General features: G+C 45.5%; 1 protein-coding gene across 4 annotated transcripts in view; it reads left to right on the forward strand.

The window, feature by feature from the left end:
* The window catches only part of Sh3tc2 (SH3 domain and tetratricopeptide repeats 2), a 62599-nt gene that overhangs the window by 34307 nt on the left and 6594 nt on the right, over nt 1–21698 (forward strand). For all 4 annotated transcript variants that reach the window (XM_021150688.3, XM_085833464.1, XM_029472142.2 and 1 more), the window contains exons 9-14: nt 34–167; nt 1677–1718; nt 1828–3528; nt 3622–3802; nt 20119–20269; nt 20928–21050. In XM_021150688.3, coding sequence (XP_021006347.2) covers nt 34–167; nt 1677–1718; nt 1828–3528; nt 3622–3802; nt 20119–20269; nt 20928–21050 — 2332 coding nt within the window. The remainder of the gene's footprint in view (nt 1–33; nt 168–1676; nt 1719–1827; nt 3529–3621; nt 3803–20118; nt 20270–20927; nt 21051–21698) is intronic.

A 21698-nucleotide genomic window follows, 5' to 3' on the forward strand; every position in this document is an offset into this window, starting at 1 on the left:
GCACTGACCTTGTCTGTTTTCTACCCCATGCAGGAGCAAGAACTCTGCCTTTTTCAGTGATGAGGAAAGGAGTTCTCTCTGGTCCCCAGGAAGTGAAAGGAAGGCCGAGTGTTCCAGCTTCCTATGTTCGCTCGCTCATACTGACATCACTTCTATTTACCGGCTGAGTGAGTGTCCCTAGACCCCAGACAAAGCCCAGGCTCCTAAAGACCAGAAAGGAACCCATGGCCAGGGATAGACTTCTCTTTGTTCTATTCCTGTCTAGGATTTTGGGGCTGCAATCACTATCCACTTGATGGCCCGGTTCATACAGGATTAGTAGTTTCCCTGTAGACTTTAGATCTTTCTGGGTTGCACACATTGTGTTGCTTGGCAACCATGATAAAACCATGATAAAACCAACTTGTCTTTGCCTCTGACCACCATGGGTGGTCAGCTGGATTGGCCTTTCATCCCAAGGAGAGGAAGAACTTCCCAAGTCACGGCTCAAGGTCACATTGCTGACTAGGTACCAAATCACACATCATGTCGATAATTGGAGAGACCTCAGAGATAATTTCTCCCCTTATTGTACAGATTAGGAAACTGAGGCCCAAGAATTGTTGGTACCTGAACCAGGATACCTACTAGCCAAGACAGTCCATTTCATCACAGCACCCCAGATACAGGGTGACCCTGGGTTGTTGGATGTATCAGTCTCAGGAGTGGATCTACCTTGCTTAGCACAATTTTTGGCAATGTTGAATGCATGAATGAATGAATGCATGAACAAATGAATGATAATAATTTCCTTATGATGGGAAAGGCCCATGGCTTTGTAGAGGAAGGACAGCAACTTTACTGTCACTAATGTTGCTGATGAAGGGTTACTTGTCTCTCACGTCTTCGGTGATGGCATGTCTTAGTCAGGGTTTCAATTCCTGCACAAACATCATGACCAAGAAGCAAGTTGGGGAGGAAAGGGTTTATTCAGCTTACATTTCCATACTGCTGTCCATCACCAAAGGAAGTCAGGACTGGAACTCAAGCAGGTCAGGAAGCAGGAGCTGATGCAGAAGCCACGGAGGGATGTTCCTTACTGGCTTGCTCAGCCTGCTCTCTTATAGAACCCAAGACTGCCATCCCAGAGATGGTCCCACCCACAAGGGGCCTTTCCCCCTTGATCACTAATTGAGAAAATGCCCCACAGCTGGATCTCATGGAGGCATTTCCCCAACTGAAGCTCCTATCTCTGTGATAACCCCAGCCTGTGTCAAGTTGACACACAAAACCAGCCAGTACATGGTATGTCTGCTGCTGTGAGGCTGAATTAGATGGTTGCTGTTTCATAGGGATAGCCAGAGATTTGCCACAAGGGACTCTCCGGCCAGTTCCTTGGGAGAGAGGAAATTGGAGGAGGCTTTCTTCACATATAGGGAGCCTTTGCTAGGAATACAAACCACAGATATCAATGCTAAGCCCTAGAAACCTTTCCTGTAGCAGATCTGCCAGACTCAGGCAGCAAGCTGAAGCCTTGAGGCCCTCCTGGTCAGGGGAGCAGAGCTCTGAACACCACAGAGAACTTGTTCTTGGAGCAGGAGAGGAGCAACAGTTGGTGATAGACTTGCATCAAAGGGATCAGCGGTATGGTGACATGGTGTGACCTAACACTAGATCTGTCCTTCATCTCTGCCTAGGTGAGTTTGAAGCCATCCAGAATCTCCAGAATGATCTGAGTGGTGAGTAGAGATCCTGTCAGGCCCGACCTCCTGTCCTTGGGTCGGCTTATCTAGTCTCTTGCCAGGAGCTAAGGCCCTCACGGGTGCTCAACTCTGCCTGTCCTTACAGCATCGCAGCCCGAGGGCTTCAGGGAGGCCAGGTCTGGTGGGACCTGGATGGAGCGGCAGACCATGGGCTCCAGGCGTTCCAGCGGTTCTGGAGACTCCAGCCCCGAGGAGGCTGAGCTCATCTCAGCCTCCTCGGACAGCTATCACCTTCCGGAGCCTGAGGACCTCGATGACCCGGAACTGTTCATGGACCTGAGCACCAGCCTGGAGGAGGATGACGTGGAGCACTTTGCCCCCATCTTGGCTTTTCTAGATCACGAAGGCTACACCGACCACTTTAAGAGCCTCTATGATTTCTCCTTCTCTTTTCTGACTTCCTCCTTCTACAGCTTCTCTGAGGAGGACGAGCTAGTGGCCTACCTAGAGACTTCAAGGAAGTGGGCCAAGATGAGTCACATGACATGGGCCCATGCCCGGCTCTGCTTCCTCCTGGGCCGACTAAGCATCAGGAAGACCAAACTTTCTCAGGCCAGGGTCTACTTTGAGGAGGCCATTCGAGTCCTTGATGGGGCGTTTGAAGACCTCTCCCTGGTGGCTGCTCTGTACATCAACTTGGCAGCTATCTACCTGAGGCAGAGGCTAAGACATAAAGGGCCCACCTTGCTTGAAAAGGCGGGCGCCCTGCTGGCCTGCCTGCCAGACCATGAGTTCAGTGCGAAGAATGAGCTAGATGTCGTGACTTACGTCCTGCGCCAAGGGATCGTGGTGGGGAGTGGCCTTCTGGAGGCCAGGTCCTGCTTCCTGGCCATCCGGTTGCTCCTGAGTCTTGGCCGTCACGAGGAAGTTCTGCCATTCGCAGAACGTCTGCAGCTCCTTTCTGGACACCCTCCCGCTTCGGAGGCTACAGCCACCATGTTGAGTTCTCTGTATGACAAGAAGTATCTTCCGCATCTCGCCGTGGCCTCTGTTCAGAAACGTGGTCCCCAGAGTGCCCGGGGGATGTCTCTTTCCATTTGGCAGGCCTACTTGGTTCTCCAGAATGCCACTAAGATCCTGGGTGTTCCTTCTTCAAACTGGTGTGAGGTTTCCGCCCTGGCCTGCCCAACCCTCAGGCAGGCCCTGGCTGCCTGTGAGGAACAGAGTGACCAGGACATCCAGAGGACCTTGTGTCTCATCCTGTCTAAGATGTACCTCCAGCACCGATCTCCTGATGGTTCTGTCCACTACCTGAGCCAGGCCCATGTGTTAGGGAAGCTACTGGGTGAAGAGGAAGCCTTCGAATCTTCTCTCTGTCTGGCATGGGCATACCTCTTAGGCAGGCAGATAAAGAAGGCTTTGGAGATTCTTGAACCACTCCTATGTTCCTTGAGGGAGACAGAGTGCGTGACCCAGAGGGGAGTGGTCCACAACCTCCTGGGACTTGCGTATGAAGATGAAGGCCGGACGAGCAGGGCGGCCAAGAGCTACCTCCGAGCTCTGATCAGAGCTCGGGAGATGGGGAATATACGTAACCAGGCTGTGTCTATGGCCAATCTTGGTCACTTGACCCTCAAGTCCTGTATGCAGCAGTCAGCCAGGGGTTATCTCCTGCAGGCTGTCCGGCTGTATTCCGAACTCCAAGCCAGCAAGGAGACAGACATGGAGTTGGTACAGGTGTTACTCTGGTTGGGCCAATCTTCGGTGTCTGGACACCAACTGGTCCACAGCCTCCTTTGTTATGAAATGGCATTGCTGTTTGGCTTAAGGCACCAACACCTAAGCAGTGAGTATGCCCATGCTGCAGGGAGCATTGGGGGAAAAATGTGTCGATGCACACTATGCCAGTGTCTCATTCACGTCCCTGTTTTATGTTCAGGTCAACTTCAGGTCACCAAATCCCTCTGCCATTTCTACAGCTCGGTGTCCCCGAATCCTGATGCGTGCATTACCTATCATGAACACTGGCTGGCCCTGGCTCAGCAACTCAGGGATCGGGAGATGGAGGGGCAGTTACTGGAGTCCCTTGGGCAGCTTTATAGGAACCTAAACACATCCAGGTGAGTCCTTGCTTTAGGGAGGAATGGTATTCTTTCTCTCAAGAAGACTAGTCCAGATGCACACGGTACATGGATAATATGTTGGGAAACTGTGGGTCCTGCAGCTGTCAGGCAGCGCTACCCATCGGTTGGGAGTTCTATGGCCTTGGACAAGTTATACCTTGATTTCCTCATCAGTCAGAGGAGAATGGTAACGGGTGTTTATCTTACAGTGCCAGTGTGAGAGGTGAATGAGTTAAAGTCCCTGAAATGCAGACAGTCTCTGTAATGGTTATACTACTTTCATTTGTGTGTTTCCAAAGCAGTCTATCCTGACTGGCTGACAGGACATAATTCAAAGGGGTCAGTTACACTGTGGACCATGGCCCCTTCAGGAGGTCTTCACTATTTAAAGACAATTAGGATTTGAGAAAGGACATGGTATTTATAAATGCCATGAAGCAGGGATGTATTTTTTTTTAAATAAAAAATGCTTGATTGGAACCTCATCTTTAAAATGGAACTGGGACTTAGGAAGTCAAGTCTACTTTCACCTATACTCAAGCCTCACAGTAAATGCATGGAGGTGGAAGCATGGACTTAGCACTTGGTTGCGTGAGGGAACTGTATACTAGCACTTTCTTTTGTGATTGACTTTTTGGCACTTGTCCTCGTTTGGGTTTTATTGCATGTGGATACTATGACCATAGACCATGGCAACTCTTATAAAGAAAAATATGTAACTGGGGCTGACTTACAGTTCAGAGGTTTAGTCCATCGTCATCATAGAGGGAAGTGTGGTGGCATGCAGGCAGACATGGTGCTGGAGAAGCAGCTGAGAGTTCTACATCTGGATCTGCAGGCAACAGGAAGAGTATGTGGGCCTTCTGAGACTTCAAAGCCAGCCCCTCCCCCCACACCCCTAGTGAGACACACTTCCTCCAATAACATCACACCTACTCCAACAAGGCCACACTTCCTAATAGTGCCAGTCCCTATGAGCCTATGGGGCCATTTTCATTCAAACCACCACAGTGGTCTCTGTAAAACCTTCAGTTTTGTAAAATGTATATCCCAAATATATCCAAGCATCCCTTAAGCTATTGGTATTCAAAGTCTCCTCACCCATGCATCTTGCTACCTGCTGGAGTTCTTTGCTTAGATCAGTCCAGGGCCACCAGGATGGGCAGGCTGCAGTTCCGTCTCTAACAAGTCTCATAAAACCACAGAGGTTTAAAAACCTCTCATTTCACTTTGCAACAGATTTGTGTCATAATATTACATTCATAATTCTTGCTAAAATAAAGTGGGGATTCTTGCTAGTGTTGATCAGAGAAGCATTGTAGGGAACACTAGTTCAAGGCTAGCTTTTGATTTCTAGACACTTCCCTAGATAGGGTTTCTATTACTGAGATGAAATATCATGATCAAAAGCAAGTTGAGTAGGAAAGGGCTTATTTGGCTTCCACGGCGTAGTCTGTAATTGAAGAAGTCAGGACAGAAACTCAAACAGAGGGAACCTAGAGGCAGGAGCTGATGCAGAGGTCATGGAGGAGTATTGCATACTGGCTTGCTCCTCATGGCTTGTCAGCCTGCTTTCTTGTAGAACCCAAGACCATAAGCCCAGTGGTGGCACTACCCACAATAGGCTAAGCCCTCCCCCATTTATGATGAATTCAGAAAATTCCCTACAGGCTTGCCCACAGCCTGATTTTATAGAGGCATTTTCTTAAGTGAGGCTCCCTCCTCTCAGATGACTCTAACTGTGTCAAGTTGACATAAAAGTAGCCAGCACTAGTACCATGGTAACTGTGAGGATGCAGGCATCAGACAATAGTTAATTACATGGTGAACTCTCGTTCTCTATGTATTTCTCCCCGCTCACTCTATTTCTTTTTGTTCCTGTTCTCTTACAAAAAAAAATCAGGCATCTTCTGAGCTTCCCATTGCCTTTGGTGCCAGGGAGAGAATTTTGAGACATTCAGCCTGTGGGAGGCAATGGAATGCCTGCCCAGCCTGTCCTGCCTTCATTTCTACACACTCTAGGAGTATGGATGCCTCTGGACAGGCTTTAGGAAAGTCGGATATAAAGGACCAGGACAAGGATGCTGAACTTACATCTGACTTATTGCTGCCTCCTCCATACTGTGTATCCTGTGTATTTTCAGTTTTAGATTACTCCTGTGCCCAGCTACTACCTACCATCCTTTGCTCTCAGCTCTGGCTTAGTTGTCAAAAATATTGATATTTTGGCAACAGCGGGAGGGAGAGACAGAGACAGGGAGAGACAGAGAGAGGAGAATAGGTGGGCAGAAGGAGAGAGAGTATGAATCACTGTTTTTAGATGATGCAGGTGATACAGAAGAGACATGAAGTGGGTACTGCAAGAAGATAGCAGCTACAAACCTGGACAAGTGGCTGGAATTAGGAGTCTGGAAACCAAGCCCTGCTGTGACCTGATAACATTGCCCTTTACAAGCCACTTGCCTTGGTTGCTGTGTTCATAGAGTCCATTTGAGTCAGGAATCTTCCTGATGAGTCTGAGACCAGCTAACTATATCAATCTGACACTGGCTACCAGTACCTCCAAAGAGGCTTCATTTGTTGAGGCAGATCCTTAAAGCTACGAGGATTTCAGATAGGGGCATGGAGCCAGTGACCTAAGGGCTTTTGGGGGAAGGAAGGGTCTGAAACATTCCAAAGTGTGGTGAGAGTTCTTGCAGGCAGATGTATCAAATGCTATCTATGTGCTCACGTGGGCATCTGAGTGATAACTGAGTTTGTTAGCCTGAGGGATCTCTACCCTTGTGATACAGGGTAGACTGATGTGCTACCCTGCATGTTGATGGTTAAGGGACAGTGGGGTGTTTGTTGCCAAAAGGAGACCCTGGCTGGATTGCTCAGGGCTCAGGTAAGGAAAGAAAGGGGCTTGGAGTATGGAGGCAGGCTTTCTGGTAACAAGGTTAGTGGTCAATGCATTAACGGGAGTTCAGGTGCCATTCCAGATGTTCTCTTTGATCGTGGCCTATGCAGTGTTGGGTGTAAAACAGCATAAACCCCTCCTTAGGGAGTACTCATCAATAAGGAACCATGCATTGAATACATATTAGGACAAAGTGACTGGTCCCCAAATAAGGAATGTAGAGTCTCTCCCTAAATTAGTTACTGATAGTATAAAAAAAAAGTAAAATTAAATTAAAGCAGTGTTGAAGATTATGCATCCAAAAACAAGGATCTCTTTGCAAGAACCTATGCCCCAAATTCTCCAGAAGTACCTATTTTAAAATTTAAAAATACTATCAAATAGTTCTTGTGTATGAAATATTATATATCACATTCTCTATATCAAGTTCTCAGTATAGTAAATATAATATACACATACCTTAGTTACATGAAGGATTATGATAAAACTTCTATACAATGCAGTCAGTGAACTTTTTGTTCTCATTTTTCATTTGAAATGCTATAAAATGCTGAACCAGCATTTTTGAGGCTAAACTCTGTTTTATTGAAATAAATGTCATACTACTTAATATTTTCATACTAATAGTATTTTCACAATATTTCATATTTTGATCATGCTTTTCCCTCCCCCAAGTCTTCTCAGATTCTCTCCACTTTTCCTACCCAACCCAATTTTTATGTTCTTTTTCTCTCTCCCTTAAAAAAACAAACAAACAAAAAACCAACCTAACCCAACCCAAACCAAAACTCCTAAGAAATACAAAAAAAAGCACCAATAAAAACAAACAAGCAAAAGACTGATAGCTTAAAAAATGACAAAAGAAAGCAAAATGAAACAAAGAATCCTCAACAGAAACCCAGTGGGTTTGTTTGGTGTTGGCCAACTACTGGGGCATGCCCTGCAGGCTGGCTGATACACCCAGTGAGACTCCATTGGAGAAAAGTGACTTGATGTTCCCTTCCCCAGTGGGTGTCATTTGCAGACAGCTTCATGGTAGGGGTGGAGCTCCAACCCCCACCCCCATGTCAGTGATAGGATCTGCCCGGAGAAAGCATTTTATTATACCATAAGATCCTTTCTGATGCGTCTATGGTAAGTGCTGGAGAGTCTCATAGTTAGGACCAAAAACATCCAAAATAACTGTCCCATACAGCCTCCACTGTGCAAGCATGTGTGTTGCCCTTACAGGCTTCTATTCAGGCAGGCATTGATTATTCAGGAACTCTTCGTAACATCTGTCTGTCTGTCTGTCTCTCTGTCTGTCTATCTATCTATCATTGAAGTTTAAAATCACATGCGATACAGCTGAGCCTTTACAATTTAATTTGCAGCTCAACTTACATTTTAGTCTTTAGTATTTTCCTGTAGCCATGTTAAGTCTCACTGCCACCAAACTGCCAGTTATCTTCAGGGCCTCCTCCTTCCAATCCCTGAATCCTCAGCTGCAAGGACTGCCCACTCTCCACTCTCATCTGGAATGGGAAACCACAGACCTCCTGTGTCTCCTGTTGATATTAGCTACAGGTGGGGTCAGTTTCGTGACTGGTTTCTTACACTTCCTATGATGTTTTCAACACTCATTTATGCCATGAATGTCAGTGTCCCACTATTTTTTAACTCCCCCCACTCCCCGCCATTTGTCTGTTTATTTTCTGTTGTGACATTATATGTGTGGAGGTCATCCCCTTCTCTTCTTTAAGTGGGTCCTGGGAATTGAACTTAGATTGCAAGGCTTGGCAGCAAGAGCCTTCACCTGCTGAGCCATCTTGCTGGCCCACTAGCCATTATTTTTAGGGCTGAACAATATTCTGTGGCTATGCCACGTTTGCTTATTCATTCCTTAGTTGACAGACATGTGGGTTGTTTTTATTTTTGCAGCTATGGTAATTAATGGGCAAATGTGAACAAGTCAAGATGGGGTTGTAGTTCTCTTGCATATGGACTCATGAGTGGTATTTCAGAATTACAAGTGTTTGTAACTTTATGTTTAAATATTTGGGGAACTATGACTGTTTTCCAAAGAGGTCACACTATTTCATATCCCTATGAGAAATGTGTGATGACACCAGTGGCCCCATGTCCTCACTGTATTTGCTATTGTATGGGTTTCATTTTAGCCATACTAGTGGGGAGAGATGGGATGGAATCTCATCTTGTCCATTGTGCTTTTAATTTGCATTTCCTTAGTGACTGAAGATGTTGAACATTGTTTCATGGGCTTTATATGTGTTTTTTTTTTGAAAAATGTTTGTACAAGTCATTTGTCTGTACATCTATCATTCATCTATCTATCTATCTATCTATCTATCTATCTATCTATCTATCTATCTATCTATCTATCTGTCATTTATTTGAGACAGGGTTTCTTTGTATAGCCCTGGCTCTCCTAGAACTCCCACAGCAGGCCAGGCTGTCCTGAAATTCAGAGATTCTCCTGCCTTTGCCTCCCGAGTGCTGGGATTAAAAGCGTGTGCCACTACCACCTGGCCTTTGACTATTTAAAATCAGGACCTTTGCCTCTTTATTGTTGAATACGTGTCTGTCATCAGATGTGTGTGTTGCAGACATTTTTTTCCCAGTCTTGCTCTTTTGATTGCCTCGTGCAGTGAACTAGGCATGCTCTTTACAATGGTCAATCTTGGATGTCACTTTAAGGCAATTAGGAAAGCACACCTTGGGGTGCATAGGGGAGGGGATTCCAGAGAGACATAAGCTGTGAAGGCTCACCACGAGTACAGAGGGTATCATCCCATAGGCCGGCGGTCCAGGTGGAATAAGGGTGTGGGGGAATGAAATACTATCTCTAGAGAATAACCAACCCCTTTCTATTTCTACAAAATTGGTGATAGTTTTCAGTTTAGTTCCCAAGTCTCCCTTTGCCTTTCTTGCTTTTTCTTATCTTACTAATCAGAGGTGTGACACTTTAAAAAAAATCCTTTAAAAAACTGATTTTCCGTCTTATCCTTTTTATCCACTATGCCATTCTCTGTGTGGCTCACTCTGCTCGCCTGTCTTGTCTGCTTCCTCTACTTGCTTTGGGTTGATTTTACTTCTCTTTGGTTAGCGTCTTAAGGTGGCATTGACGTGTAAGCCACCTTAATTACGAATTCCCCCTGAGCTCTGCTTTATATCATCCCTCAAATTCTGATATATTGTGTTTTTGGTTTTTTATTAATCTCAAAGCACTTTCTAATATCTTTGTGATTTCTTCTTTGACCTGTTAGTTATTTATGAGTATTTTCAGATGAATTTCCCAGTTTTAAAAACCTATAACTGATGCCTAATTTGATTCCACTGTGTTAGGAATATATAGTTTGTATGAGTCTCTTCCTCTCAAAGTTTTGAGATTTGTTTTAAGGCACAACATATGGTCTATTTGCAGGATGGTCTAGACACTGTAGAAGGATGTACTTGTTGCTGCTGTTAGGTGTGATGGTATGTGTAGATCTCTTTTAGGTCCGATTGGTCTGACTCCTTATATTTTAATAGACTTTAATCTTGTTCTTTATTTTTTATCACCATTGTTATTGTTCAGAACTGGGGATCCACTGGGGGCCATATGCATGTTGAATATGTGTTGACCTACAGAACTATACCCACAGTCCCTGGTTTCCTTCTTACTCCATGTCCAACTGTCGTCCTATGTGTCATTGAACACGGGTTACTAATATATCCAGTTGTTTTTGCTGAATCATCTAGTCCCTCTTCAGTTCTATTAGGCTGATCTACACATCATTTTGGGCTCTGCCACACACACACACACACACACACACACACACACACACGTAATCCATGTGTTTCCTATTATATTGGCTGTCTAATTATGACAAAATGACCGACGTTGTTTCTAGTGATAATTCTGGTGCTTTTCTCAGTACCAGTGTCTGCCTTCACCTCCCTCCATAACTGCTGCATGGTGTCTATTTCTATATACTTTTGCTTTCTGATATGTCTTTGAGTCTCAAGTGTGCATATACTTCGGTCATTTAAGATATCTGTCTGTCTACCTTTGACGGAAGTGTTTAACCAATTCCCGGTTAAGTAAGCCCCCTCTCGTGTGTACCCGCAGCCAGGCATATGCACCAGTTTGTCATTTTTCTGTTTGTTTTCTGTTGTCTCTCACCCTTTTCCGCTTTCAGTTCTGCCATCTCTGCTTTCTCTCATGTTAAGTAGATATTTTATGGAGCACCGTTTTGTCTCCTTCATGACATCTATTTTCTCAGTGGGTTCCTGAAAAGCGTGAGTTCTAGATTAACCTGTATCACCTGTAGGACTCTCTGAGTGAGCACACATAGCTTCAGATATGCACATGGCCTTCATACACAGAGAGGCTGGCTGGAGCTTTACAAAGTCTCGTGTGGACACGGTATCGATACCTCCCCTTTTGCTTTTATGTGTTTTTGCCTGTTCTTCATGTGTCGTTCCTTTTTGTGACGCTGAGGATTGAACCCAGGGCTTCACAGATGCCAAGCAAATGTTCTACCACTGAGCTACGTTCTCAACCCTAGATTCCTATTTGTCTCAAATATTTTCTTTGTTGTAGATAGTTTTTAAATCTCAGCCCGGGGTTTCTTCCCCATCTTGGTTATTGAGTTCCCGGATAAAAACCACACACACACTTATCCTTTATATTTACAATAAGCCTTAAGTAGCACAATAGCTGGGCAGCTGCCTACCCTCCATGCTGTTAGAATCTACTTTCCTATCGATAACCTGGAGTTATTATTTCCTATTTACTGTGTTCCATCTGAGCTGATCTTAACTCCAATTGGGCAATCCTCAGGGCCCTGTTCTTTTGATCCTTCACCCATGGCTGCTTCGCCTTCCTCCTATCCTGCTCCTTCTTCTCCCTCATGGTCCTCCTCTTGTATAAGCCTGTGAGACCTAAATTCCACTTTTGTCTTTTCTGCCCAACTACTGGTTGTCAGCATCTTTATTCACCAATCAGAATTAACTTGGGGGCAGAGCCATAGGGATACTTGTAGACTCCAGGTCTTGGGGGCGTGCACTTAGGATTACAACAGACAGTAAAAGACAAAACCTTAACATGTTTTATGAGCGTGGCGGTGTTCGTTTATCTTTCTAATTTTTTTTTTTTTTTTTTTTGGCAAACTGCATAGAAAAGAGGCGGTTTTTAAAAAATAATTAAATAATTAATGAGAATAAACTCTAAATGATATCCAATAAAAATAAGCTCTGCAAACCACAGGCTTCCAGACACCATCCTCAGGTCAAATTGACCCTCCTCTAGGCTGAAACTTTGGGGAATCCAAACTCATCCTGATCCCTGTAGCAGGGTTCCCTAGCAACTGACATAAAGGTTTTGTTTGATGGTTGTCACAGGGCTAGGGTGAACAGGAAGGATCAAGGCTAGGTGAGAAAGCTTCAGGTGTCAACAAAATTAAGGTGAAATTTGAACAGACTTTCTAGGGAAAGGGTTATCGTGAAAAAAGTCATTGCTTACGTTTTCGTTGCCTTCCTCTAGGGCGGGACTTTCTGAGATCCTTGCTCCATCGCCCTAGAAGCCGAACCAGGTTCTATATTAAAGTGTAAAAATCGCATTTGTCTTTATCTTATGTGTTTGGGTATTTTGCCGGCGTGTGTGGTGTGTCTGTGCACTATTCATGTGCCTGGTGCTTGTGGAGGCCAGAAGAGGGCTTTGGATCTTCCGGAACTGCAGTTACAGATGGTTGTAAGCCTTCGTGTGGGTGCTGGGAACTTAACTCTGCCTTCTCTGGAAGAGCAGCTGGTGCTCTTAACCGCTGAGCCATCCCTCCAATCCCGGGGACTTTTAATTTTAGTATACAGTAGTTCCAGTTTTCAAGATTTTCATTTAAATTCTTTGGAAGAAACACTCGCTAGCTATCATGTTGACTTCCCCAGAATCCAGAAGTACTTCCGGTGTCACAGGAAGCCCTTATCGGTGGAAAGGCTATTGTTCCTTTTTGAAGTAGTGAATGTGCTGGAATGCTGTACTTTTTAAAGCATCTACAGAGCAGCAATCCTTTAGAGGGCTTTTAAAATAAAAAAGAAAAGGACGGAGAACAAAGACAAATGAACAGGTGGCGCCACACCCTGCTGGGTGTGGCCACTTTAATTCTTCCTGATGCTTCCTGGTGGCTGTAGTAAAAACGGAGGAGCCTTATGAAGTTCTGACTGTCAGATAAAAGAACATAAAAAATTGTCCACGCATCTGTCGGAACAAATTTTCTCCTGGCGTTGGTTCCCAGGAAGAATTTACTAAGCAGGTCTTGATGTTGTCACGGACCCCTGGTTTCTGAATGCAAAAAAGGAAATGAAAAGGAAAAAGGCCATAACTTCTTCTAGGTGTAGCGGAGGAGAAAGTTGATTACAGATATGTGGAGTATAGCCAGAGGCAGATACCTCTGGGAGAGTCCAGAGTGGACAAGACCCTGAACCATGTTGAGGGGAGGGGGAGGGGGAGGGGGAGGGGGAGGGGGAGGGGGAGGGGGAGGGGGAGGGGGAGGGGAACCCAAGTACAGCAGCCAGGAGGCCAAAGGTACAAAAGGGGCCAGTAACCAAAATGTCTGGATTATATAGGGAAGAGCCTCTGGTGGAAGGGTTGGAGAGTTCAGGGTAGAGGGTGGGTATATCAGCCATACCCCTTAACAACTAGGGACTGAGGGATGCTGGGAGAACCTGGAGGCCAGGCCCACTTTGATAGGTTAAATAGGCATCTCAGCTGCGTGTCCAGGGTTTGAAACTTAACATTTCTCAACCTTCCTAATGCTGTGACCCTTTAATACTGTTCTCCCTGCTGCAGTGGCCCCCAACCACAAAGTTATTTTCGTTGCTACTTCGTAACTGTAACTTTGCTAGTTATGAACTGTAATATCTGGTATGCAGGACATCTGATATTCGACTCCTATGAAAAGGTCATCCAGGGTGGCAACCCCCAGGTTGCATAGCACTGTCATGGATAGATTTCTTCAGCTCCTCGCAAAGAATTTCTGTCCTCACCAAACTCAAGGGAAAGCAAGCAAAGGTAGCTAAGAGGAGAGAACAAATCTAGGGAGGGGTAAGAAGGTCTGTGTGACTGAAGTCATCTGGGTAAAACATCTGAGGAGAGTCCCGAGGGCTAAGTGCGATGTTTGGGAAGAGGAGAGTGGTCCAAGTGGTATTTCTGATGGAGGGAATAGAAGCAAGGGCCATGTGTGTAACAGGTGAACAGATGCTGGTGGCCACTGGGACTCAGGCAGAGACATCCTTGGCTAAAAAAGGATGCAGGGTTGGGTGGTCTGGGTATTGCATCTCAGCAGGCCTCTGGACTTACAGTAAGCACGTATAAAGAAAATACTGGGCCAGCAGAAAGCTTCTATTGAACATGTGTTGTTTGCTAAGCAGCGTGTTTGTTTCAGGGCAACCACGTGTGGCAAGAGGTTATTTGGAAGTAGAGAGCTAAAGTGGTCCAGTGTGTTGCCTGAGGCCCCGGGCGGAGGTTGTCCTCAATAGTTGGACACTACAGCAGTATTGGCAAACTTGTTTGGTTTTTATTTTTTGAGACAAGAGTCTCCCAGAGCAGGGTGACCTTGAACCTTGCTTCTCCTTGCTCCCACCTCGAAAGTGCTAGGGTTATGAGCATGAGCTATCACATCCCCACATTAGTAAGCTTAAAAAAAAAGAGTCAAACAGTACATTTTTCAGAGTTTGTGGACCATATGTTCTCTGTCAGTGCTCTTCCACTCTGCAGCTGTAGTGCAAACCAGCTCTGGGCAGTACATAAACAATGAGTGTGGCTGCATTCCAGAAAAGCTACTCATAAAAGCAGGCAGGAGGGTGTGCTTGGCACATGGGTCAGAGTTTGCCACCCCTCGTCTATAGTGCCTAACAATCTGCTAACAATCCTCACCCTAGATAAGGATGGTGTGTTGGGATTCCAGAGTTGAGAGTGGCTTCGTTTTTTATCAGCTCTGTCCCTGCCTGCTGGAGTCCAGGCTCATCCTGTTTCTTGGATTCACTGGATTTGCCTCAAATTCTCAATATAAGAGAGTTTCCCTCTTTTTGTTGGTTATGATAGCCAAACTTAATGATTTTTCCTCTGGTGTTTAAGATGGGCAGGGTTAGTAGGTGATAAAAGATTTGGCTCACTGTTCAGTACCTACAGGGTAATGTTCTCTCTGCCTTCCAGGTGACAACTAGATTGGAGTGGGGCCAAGTGTTTCAGTCTCCGGGTAGGAGACGTCTTTGTGGATTTTGTTCTCAACCTTAATGGGACACATGCAGACTGTGTTAGTTACTTTCCTATCGCTGTGGTTAAATGCCACAAGCAAGGCAAGTAATGAAAGAAAGCATTTAACAAGGCTTCGATTTCAGAGGGTTCGAGTCCATCATGACAGAGTGAAGGCGTGGTGCAGGGAACAGTTAAGAGCTGGCATCTCAGAACTGCAATGGGATGGGGGATGAAGAGTGCACTGGGAATGGTGGGAAGTATTTGATGCTTCAAAGCCCACCCCTGGGTCAGATCTCTTCTAGCAAGGCCACACTACCTTCTCTAGCAAGGCCACATCTCCCCAACAAGACCACACCTCCTCTAACAAGGCCACACCTCCCCAACAATGCCCCACCTCCTCAAAGAAGGTCTCCTAATCTTGCCAAACCATTTGACCACTTTAGTATCAAGTATTGAAACATATGAGCCTATGGGGGTATTCTCATCCAAACCACTATACAGATCAACCCCTGGTTCTAGAGTTGCCTCCTCAGGAGGACCTTGTGACTTTATTGGGTCCACTCAACAAATAAATCTTTTAAGATCATTTTCTATGACCCAGACAAGTAGCTAGAAATCAGATAAAGGCATTATAGTCCCCGACCTTATTATGCTCACAGAACAGCAAAGAGAACAGGGAATGGTCACCACCACAGACAGGACGCATGGTAAGCACATCCACACACTATAACTAGAAAGAGGGCAGGCTTTGCATGCTTAAGGCCCTCGTGGAGACGAATTAGTCTCTGCATGTGAATCTGATGCCAGTGGAGGATCCGTTCCTCCCAGCTTTTATTCTTATTCTATTCTGCTTGCTTCTGTGGACCGCAAATCAAAACAGCGAAAACAAACAACAGACACAACAAGAAAAGCCTCCAACATTTGGTTTCTAATGTAACTAATATGACTAATGCCGACTTCTGCGATCCTAAATGAAGAAACAGCTGCGTTTGGTATGCCCTCAGTTGATCCCAAGGCTGTGGTTCACTACCACCTGTTTTTGCAGATGAAGAAAGTTTTTTTCAAGGTTTGCAATCATTTATGTCCTTAGCAATTTCAGTATTTTTTTTTTGTAAGTGGCAAAAGATATCAAAGCTTTCCCACAACTGATAGCTAAGCCAGGAGTTCAGCAAGGGTTGCTCGAATGTGTGGTTAGACTCCCAGTGTTAGTTTCTGTCTTAAACATGGTTTATTACATGTCCACAGTTACTTATACTTTCTGAGTCTCAATTTTCCATTTCTAATTGCACTTATTTATTTGTAGCATTTGTGTGTGTGTGTATGTGTGAGAGAGGGGGAGGAGGGGGAGAGGGAAGACCATAGCATGTCTGTGACAGTGTATATGCGGATTTCAGAGAACAACCTTGAGGGTCAGTTCTTTCCTTCCACCATGTGGGTCCCAGGGATGGAACTCAGATGCTCAGGCTTGGTGGCAAGTGCCTTAACTCACAGAGACACTCTTCAACTAGCTCTTTTTTTTTTTTTTTTCTTCTTTTGTGAAATGGATACAGTAGTAGTAATACCACTCTCTTGGAGCTACTGTGATGATTAATTGAGCTTAGGGGTACAAAGTGCCCAGGGCATGCTAAATACCCAGTAAACTCTAGGTAACAATATGTTGTCACTACCACAGTCAATGAGCAGCAGAGAGTTTCAAATAAAGCTTTAGAAATGAGAAATGAATAGGGGAATTTGGGAATGTTTTCTTTTTCTTACTTTCTTTCTTTTTCTTTTCTTTTCTTTTTTTTTTTTTTGAGACAGGGTTTCTCTGTATAACCCTGGCTGTCCTGGAACTTACTTTATAGTCCAGGCTGGCCTTGAACTCAGAAATCCACCTGCCTCTGCCTCCCAAGTGCTGCGATTAAAGGCGTGCGCCACCACCGCCTGGCTTTCTTTTTCTTTCTTGGGGCATTGTTTATTTGTAAAATCAGCTTAGCCCCTTGCTAGTTTAAAGTTCTATGGCTGGAGAATGAGAGAATAACATCTAAGGTGCCCACCCAGGTGCCACCTGGACGGCCATCTGCAAGTAGGGCTCTTGCTATAGCAAAAGGGCAGAAGGACCACCAGAGGCTAGGCTCTGTTAGAGGTCAAGCAGGGTCACCCAGGAAGAGAAGGCAGGATGCTGTCTTGGGAATACAGATGTACTGGGGGTCACCTTGTCGTCGTTCACCTGTTTGGACAGGAAAGAAGAAACAAGGCCCAAGAGTGTGAACTTGCAGTGTGGAGAGGAAATGTGATTAAAACAGAGTGGGATCAGGTCAGGTGGTGGACTCACATGAGTAAGACAGCATTAGCCCAAATTACACACACACACACACACACACACACACACACATTATATAATTACAGGCCAAACCAGGTCTAGAGCCTTCAGGTAGTGGCAAGAGGATGCTGGGTCATTTCGAGTCAGGCCTCAGTGATACAACACAGCGGTTAGATTTATTATAACAGAGTGGTAAGGACCGATGAAAAGGTACCAAGGCAACTGAAAACGCCTTCCAGTTTAGACTAATATCTAGCACACTTTTAAAAAGACAACTGTGTGTCTTGGTGAATCCCTCCTCTCACGTGGAGGTCTCCATGGTTTACCTCCCACCCCCACCCTGCGGTATTTCTTAGAATGCTTGCTCTTCTTTCCCTGGCAAAGAAGCAAATGTCTACTCTGTGTGTTAGCCTCCGTGAATCTAAATCTTGCTCCCTGAGGATCTGGAGTCAGAAACTTCAGAGCAAGGACATCCGAGGACAGTAAGTAGTAATAATAATAATAAAAAACACAACAGGAAATAGGATCAAGATGGGATTTACGAGTTCTGTCTTTACCATTCGTTCTGGTCAGAGTGAGGAGCCTAGTGGAGCCAGGCCTGTACTGCTTTAACTCTATTTATTCAGACTTAGAGAAAGAAGGTTGGGCCTTCCTGTGTCTAATGAGGATTGTGGTTCCTACCTAATCAGAGAGGCCAGTGGCCAGCGTAGTAATGCATGCGGTTCTACAGCTTTCAGCATTGTCCCAGTTTCAGACCTGTAATACTTGAGAGAGTCTAATGTTCACCCTGGAAGCCAATCAATAATCTTATGTCAAGGGCAGGGGAGTAGGGACAACCAGAGTTCTTTCCTAGCTCTTACATGGGCCAAATACCTGGGCACTCTTTTCAGAAAGCCAAAAGCTGCTTCACTGCCAGAAATGATCAGTGAGTACCAGTTCGAGGCACTATTTGCATCCCTCATTGGAAAAAGGGCTGAGTTGTCTGTGACGAGCTGACGTATTAATCCATTTTCCATTGCTATTGCGACACATCTTGGGCTAGGCAATAGGGCAAGATGCCACCATCACTCCGGGTCTGGCGTAGGCCTACTGGCTAATGGTATCACACTGGCAAGAATGCTTGGTGAGATAAGAAACCAGAGCTATGCTGTTTCTTCAGGACAACTCAGCTCTCATCAGGACTAACCAAAGTCCCAGGAGAGCCATGTAATCCCTATGTAAACAATGCCTCAGATAACTGGTGATCCAATTACCTTGCATTAAGCCCTATATCTTATAGGCTCCACTACCTTTCAGTTTTGCTACAGTGGAGATCAAACCTCTTAACACGTTAACCTTTGTGAACCAAGCCATATCAAGAACATAACAGGTTGGAACCGTGCTCAACGTGCATGCGTCCTGTGTATGTGTCCACAGTTGTGGCTGATAACTTTTGGTGGTGGACGCACGGGACCTTAGACTGAGTGTGTTTTCAGAACTCAGGTCTATGGATTGTGACTGTCATGCTTCATCTAGTTAGTCCCAGGAAGCTCTGGGAGTCTGTAGTTTTCTGAAGCTCTCAAGGTAATATTGATGGTGTGGAGGCCACAGAGGTTGGGAGGGTGGTAGGAGGTGGGGGGAGGGGTGGAGTGGTGGTGATGGGCAGGGGAGAGAGCCAGAGCTTTCAGAACTGTGGGTGGGGCACTTGTTTTGGAGCTGCTCCTGGTGTGTTACACAGCAGTGTAGAGTCATCCCCCAGGTCTGCAACTGTTTCCTCTACAGCACTGGTTCTCAACCTTCCTGATGCTGGGAGCCTCTAGCACAAGTTCCTCATGTTGTGCTGACCCCCCCCCCCAACTATACAATTATTCTCATGGCTACTTCATAACTGTAATTGTGCAACTGTTATGAATCATAATGTAAATACTCTTTGGCGTTAGAGGTTTGCCAAAGGGGTTGCAACCCACAGGCTGAGAACCGCTGTTCCAGCGAATACAAAGAATGGACTAGAACAGCAAACCCTAACCCAAGCTGTACAGTCAAACCACAGGAGCTGTGACCAAGTGCTAGCACTCCGGGGCGTAATCAGTGAGTTGCATAGCTTGGCTGTATGCATTTGTTTAAAAAGTCCCCAAATGACTCATGGCCGCTGGAGGTGACAGAAGATGCCCTGTGGTTCCTGCTGATCTCCAGCTCTGGGTCTGCACCATTTCATTATCCGCACTGCATTTCTTCATTAATCGCTGTTATGGGGAAATTGCATTTTCTACATGACACATTGCCCCAAATCATTTGAAGAGTACCCACTAATTAGAGAGTTTCCAAATAATTAAGCCAGGATGAAGTACCATTTTTTTTTAAATCAGTCTGTTTGGATTGCTCTTCTTAGTGAAAGATCAAAATCTTCTTTGTGCTTCATGATTTCAAGTTACCCACTATACATTATCTCTATGTATAGATAGAGGCAATTACTTTCATAAAAGTACATTTGGTGTCTTCTAAGGTGCTTATGCAAAATGTACTGTGGTATAGTGTAAAGGTTGAGGGATGTGGGTTAGTAACGGTGGTCATGATATTTAAATGATCATCAACTACTTCCTGTGTCATAGGCACCAGGGTGAACATTCTAGATGGATTATGTTTCTCAGTCCTCACAATGATCTCCTTAGGCAGGAACAATTTATCACATTCCCGTTTTACAGATGGGAAAACCCAGGCTTGGGTAAGTACTCTCCTGTCTTAAGATCACACAGCCTGCAGAGCTGAGACTCAGATAAGCCCCTGCTCTCTCTGTGGTCTGCAGCAAGCTCGTTCTTGTCTAGAAACCCGGGTCCTCCTGTGCTGAGTGACCTCTGAGCTCTTGGTCCCTCCATAGCTCACAGGTCCACATCTGTCCTCAGGTCCCTCCGAAGGTCCCTCACCTGCATCAAGGAGAGCCTGCGCATATTCGTCGACCTAGGGGAGAGAGACAAGGCTGCTGAGGCCTGGCTGGGGGCCGGACGCCTGCACTACCTCATGCAGGAAGATGAGCTGGTAGAACTGTATTTACAGGTGAGTCGGGTGTGCTAAGCTCTCTTTCCTCTCAGCCACTTGAGGAGGCAGCTGTACCCTCTAGGATGACTGGATGCAGAGACAGGGGAGCTTGTGGGGCTGGGGGAGGGGTACTGAGCAGAGAACATTTGTTGCTAGTAGTGACTGGAGCTTGAAGGAGGAGTTGGGAGTTTGTTCAAGTCTTGCTGGGATGGCTCCCACATTTCCAATTTCAGTCATTTATGCGTTAAGTGGGTCTGTTGCTAAGTCCATGCACCCTCTTAAACCATTGTTTATTTATTTTTCTTGGACTCGACTTCAAATCAACCTTTCAAAGACACTCAACTTTACATAGCGTCTCAAAATCACTGGCTTGACTCATTTTTTAATGGCTTTCCTGAAACATACTAAAATAAATATTTAACTATCGAAACAGACTGTTTATCTGTGCACTACCAAGAGCTCCCCAAGTCCCACCAGAAGAATGCCCTCATCCCACACGGGACTTTCGGATAGATCTCATCTGAGTCTTTTGACCAGCCTCATGAGTGGAGGTCAAGACCACACAATGGCTAGGGTTTCTAGGATTCTGACCAGGTTCTAGATCCTTCCCCTGCCTGTCTCATAGAACTCTAGATGACCTTTATTCTGCCTTTAACAGCCATTTTTGTTCCACCAGGAGGCCATCCAGACAGCCTTGAGGTCAGAAGAGCCCTCCCTTGCTCTCAAGCTTTACGAAGAAGCAGGTGACGTGTTCTTCAATGGGACCCGCCATAGGCATCGTGCTGTGGAGTACTACCGGGTAAGCCCCTGACTTCCCAGTGTGCTGAGCCAGACCGTGACACAAATGTGGGCAGCTCCATTGAATCCTCTTTGTCTGCCTTGTCTAGAATTCACATCTTCATCCCAGCAAAAGATCTCATCAACTTAGTTACTCTTTGGCTTGACATATGAGCCTGGATGCCACAATGTAACCGAGTAATTAGATCTTTTGTGTGTATAGCACTTTACAGTGGTAGCATACATAGATTATCAGTATTCTCCCTTAGCACTGTAGCGTTATAACCTAAGGGGATGCATGGGTAGACACTATTGGCTACCTTTTCAGTTGCTGGGATAAAAAAAAGACCAAGGCAACTTATAGAAGGGTTTAATTTGAGCTCGTGGTTCTGAAGGAATTAGTGTAGCACCCTATCAGAGACGTGTGACCACAGGCAGGGAAAAGCAGCAACAATATCTCAGACCTCACATCTCAAAGTGCAAACAGGAAACAGAGGGAGCAACTTGAAATGGTGAGTCTTTGGAAACCCCAGAGTCCATCCCCAGTGACATACCTCCTCCAGTAAGGCCATTCCCCTAATCCTCCCCAGACAGTCATCATCTGGGCACAAAGGATTCTAATGCCCAAGACTGTTGGGAGCCATCTCACTGTCTCAGACACTAAAAATAT

This window comes from Mus caroli, unplaced genomic scaffold (assembly GCF_978045245.1).
Source record: "Mus caroli unplaced genomic scaffold, Mus_caroli_1 scaffold_19, whole genome shotgun sequence".
Taxonomy (NCBI): domain Eukaryota; kingdom Metazoa; phylum Chordata; class Mammalia; order Rodentia; family Muridae; genus Mus; species Mus caroli.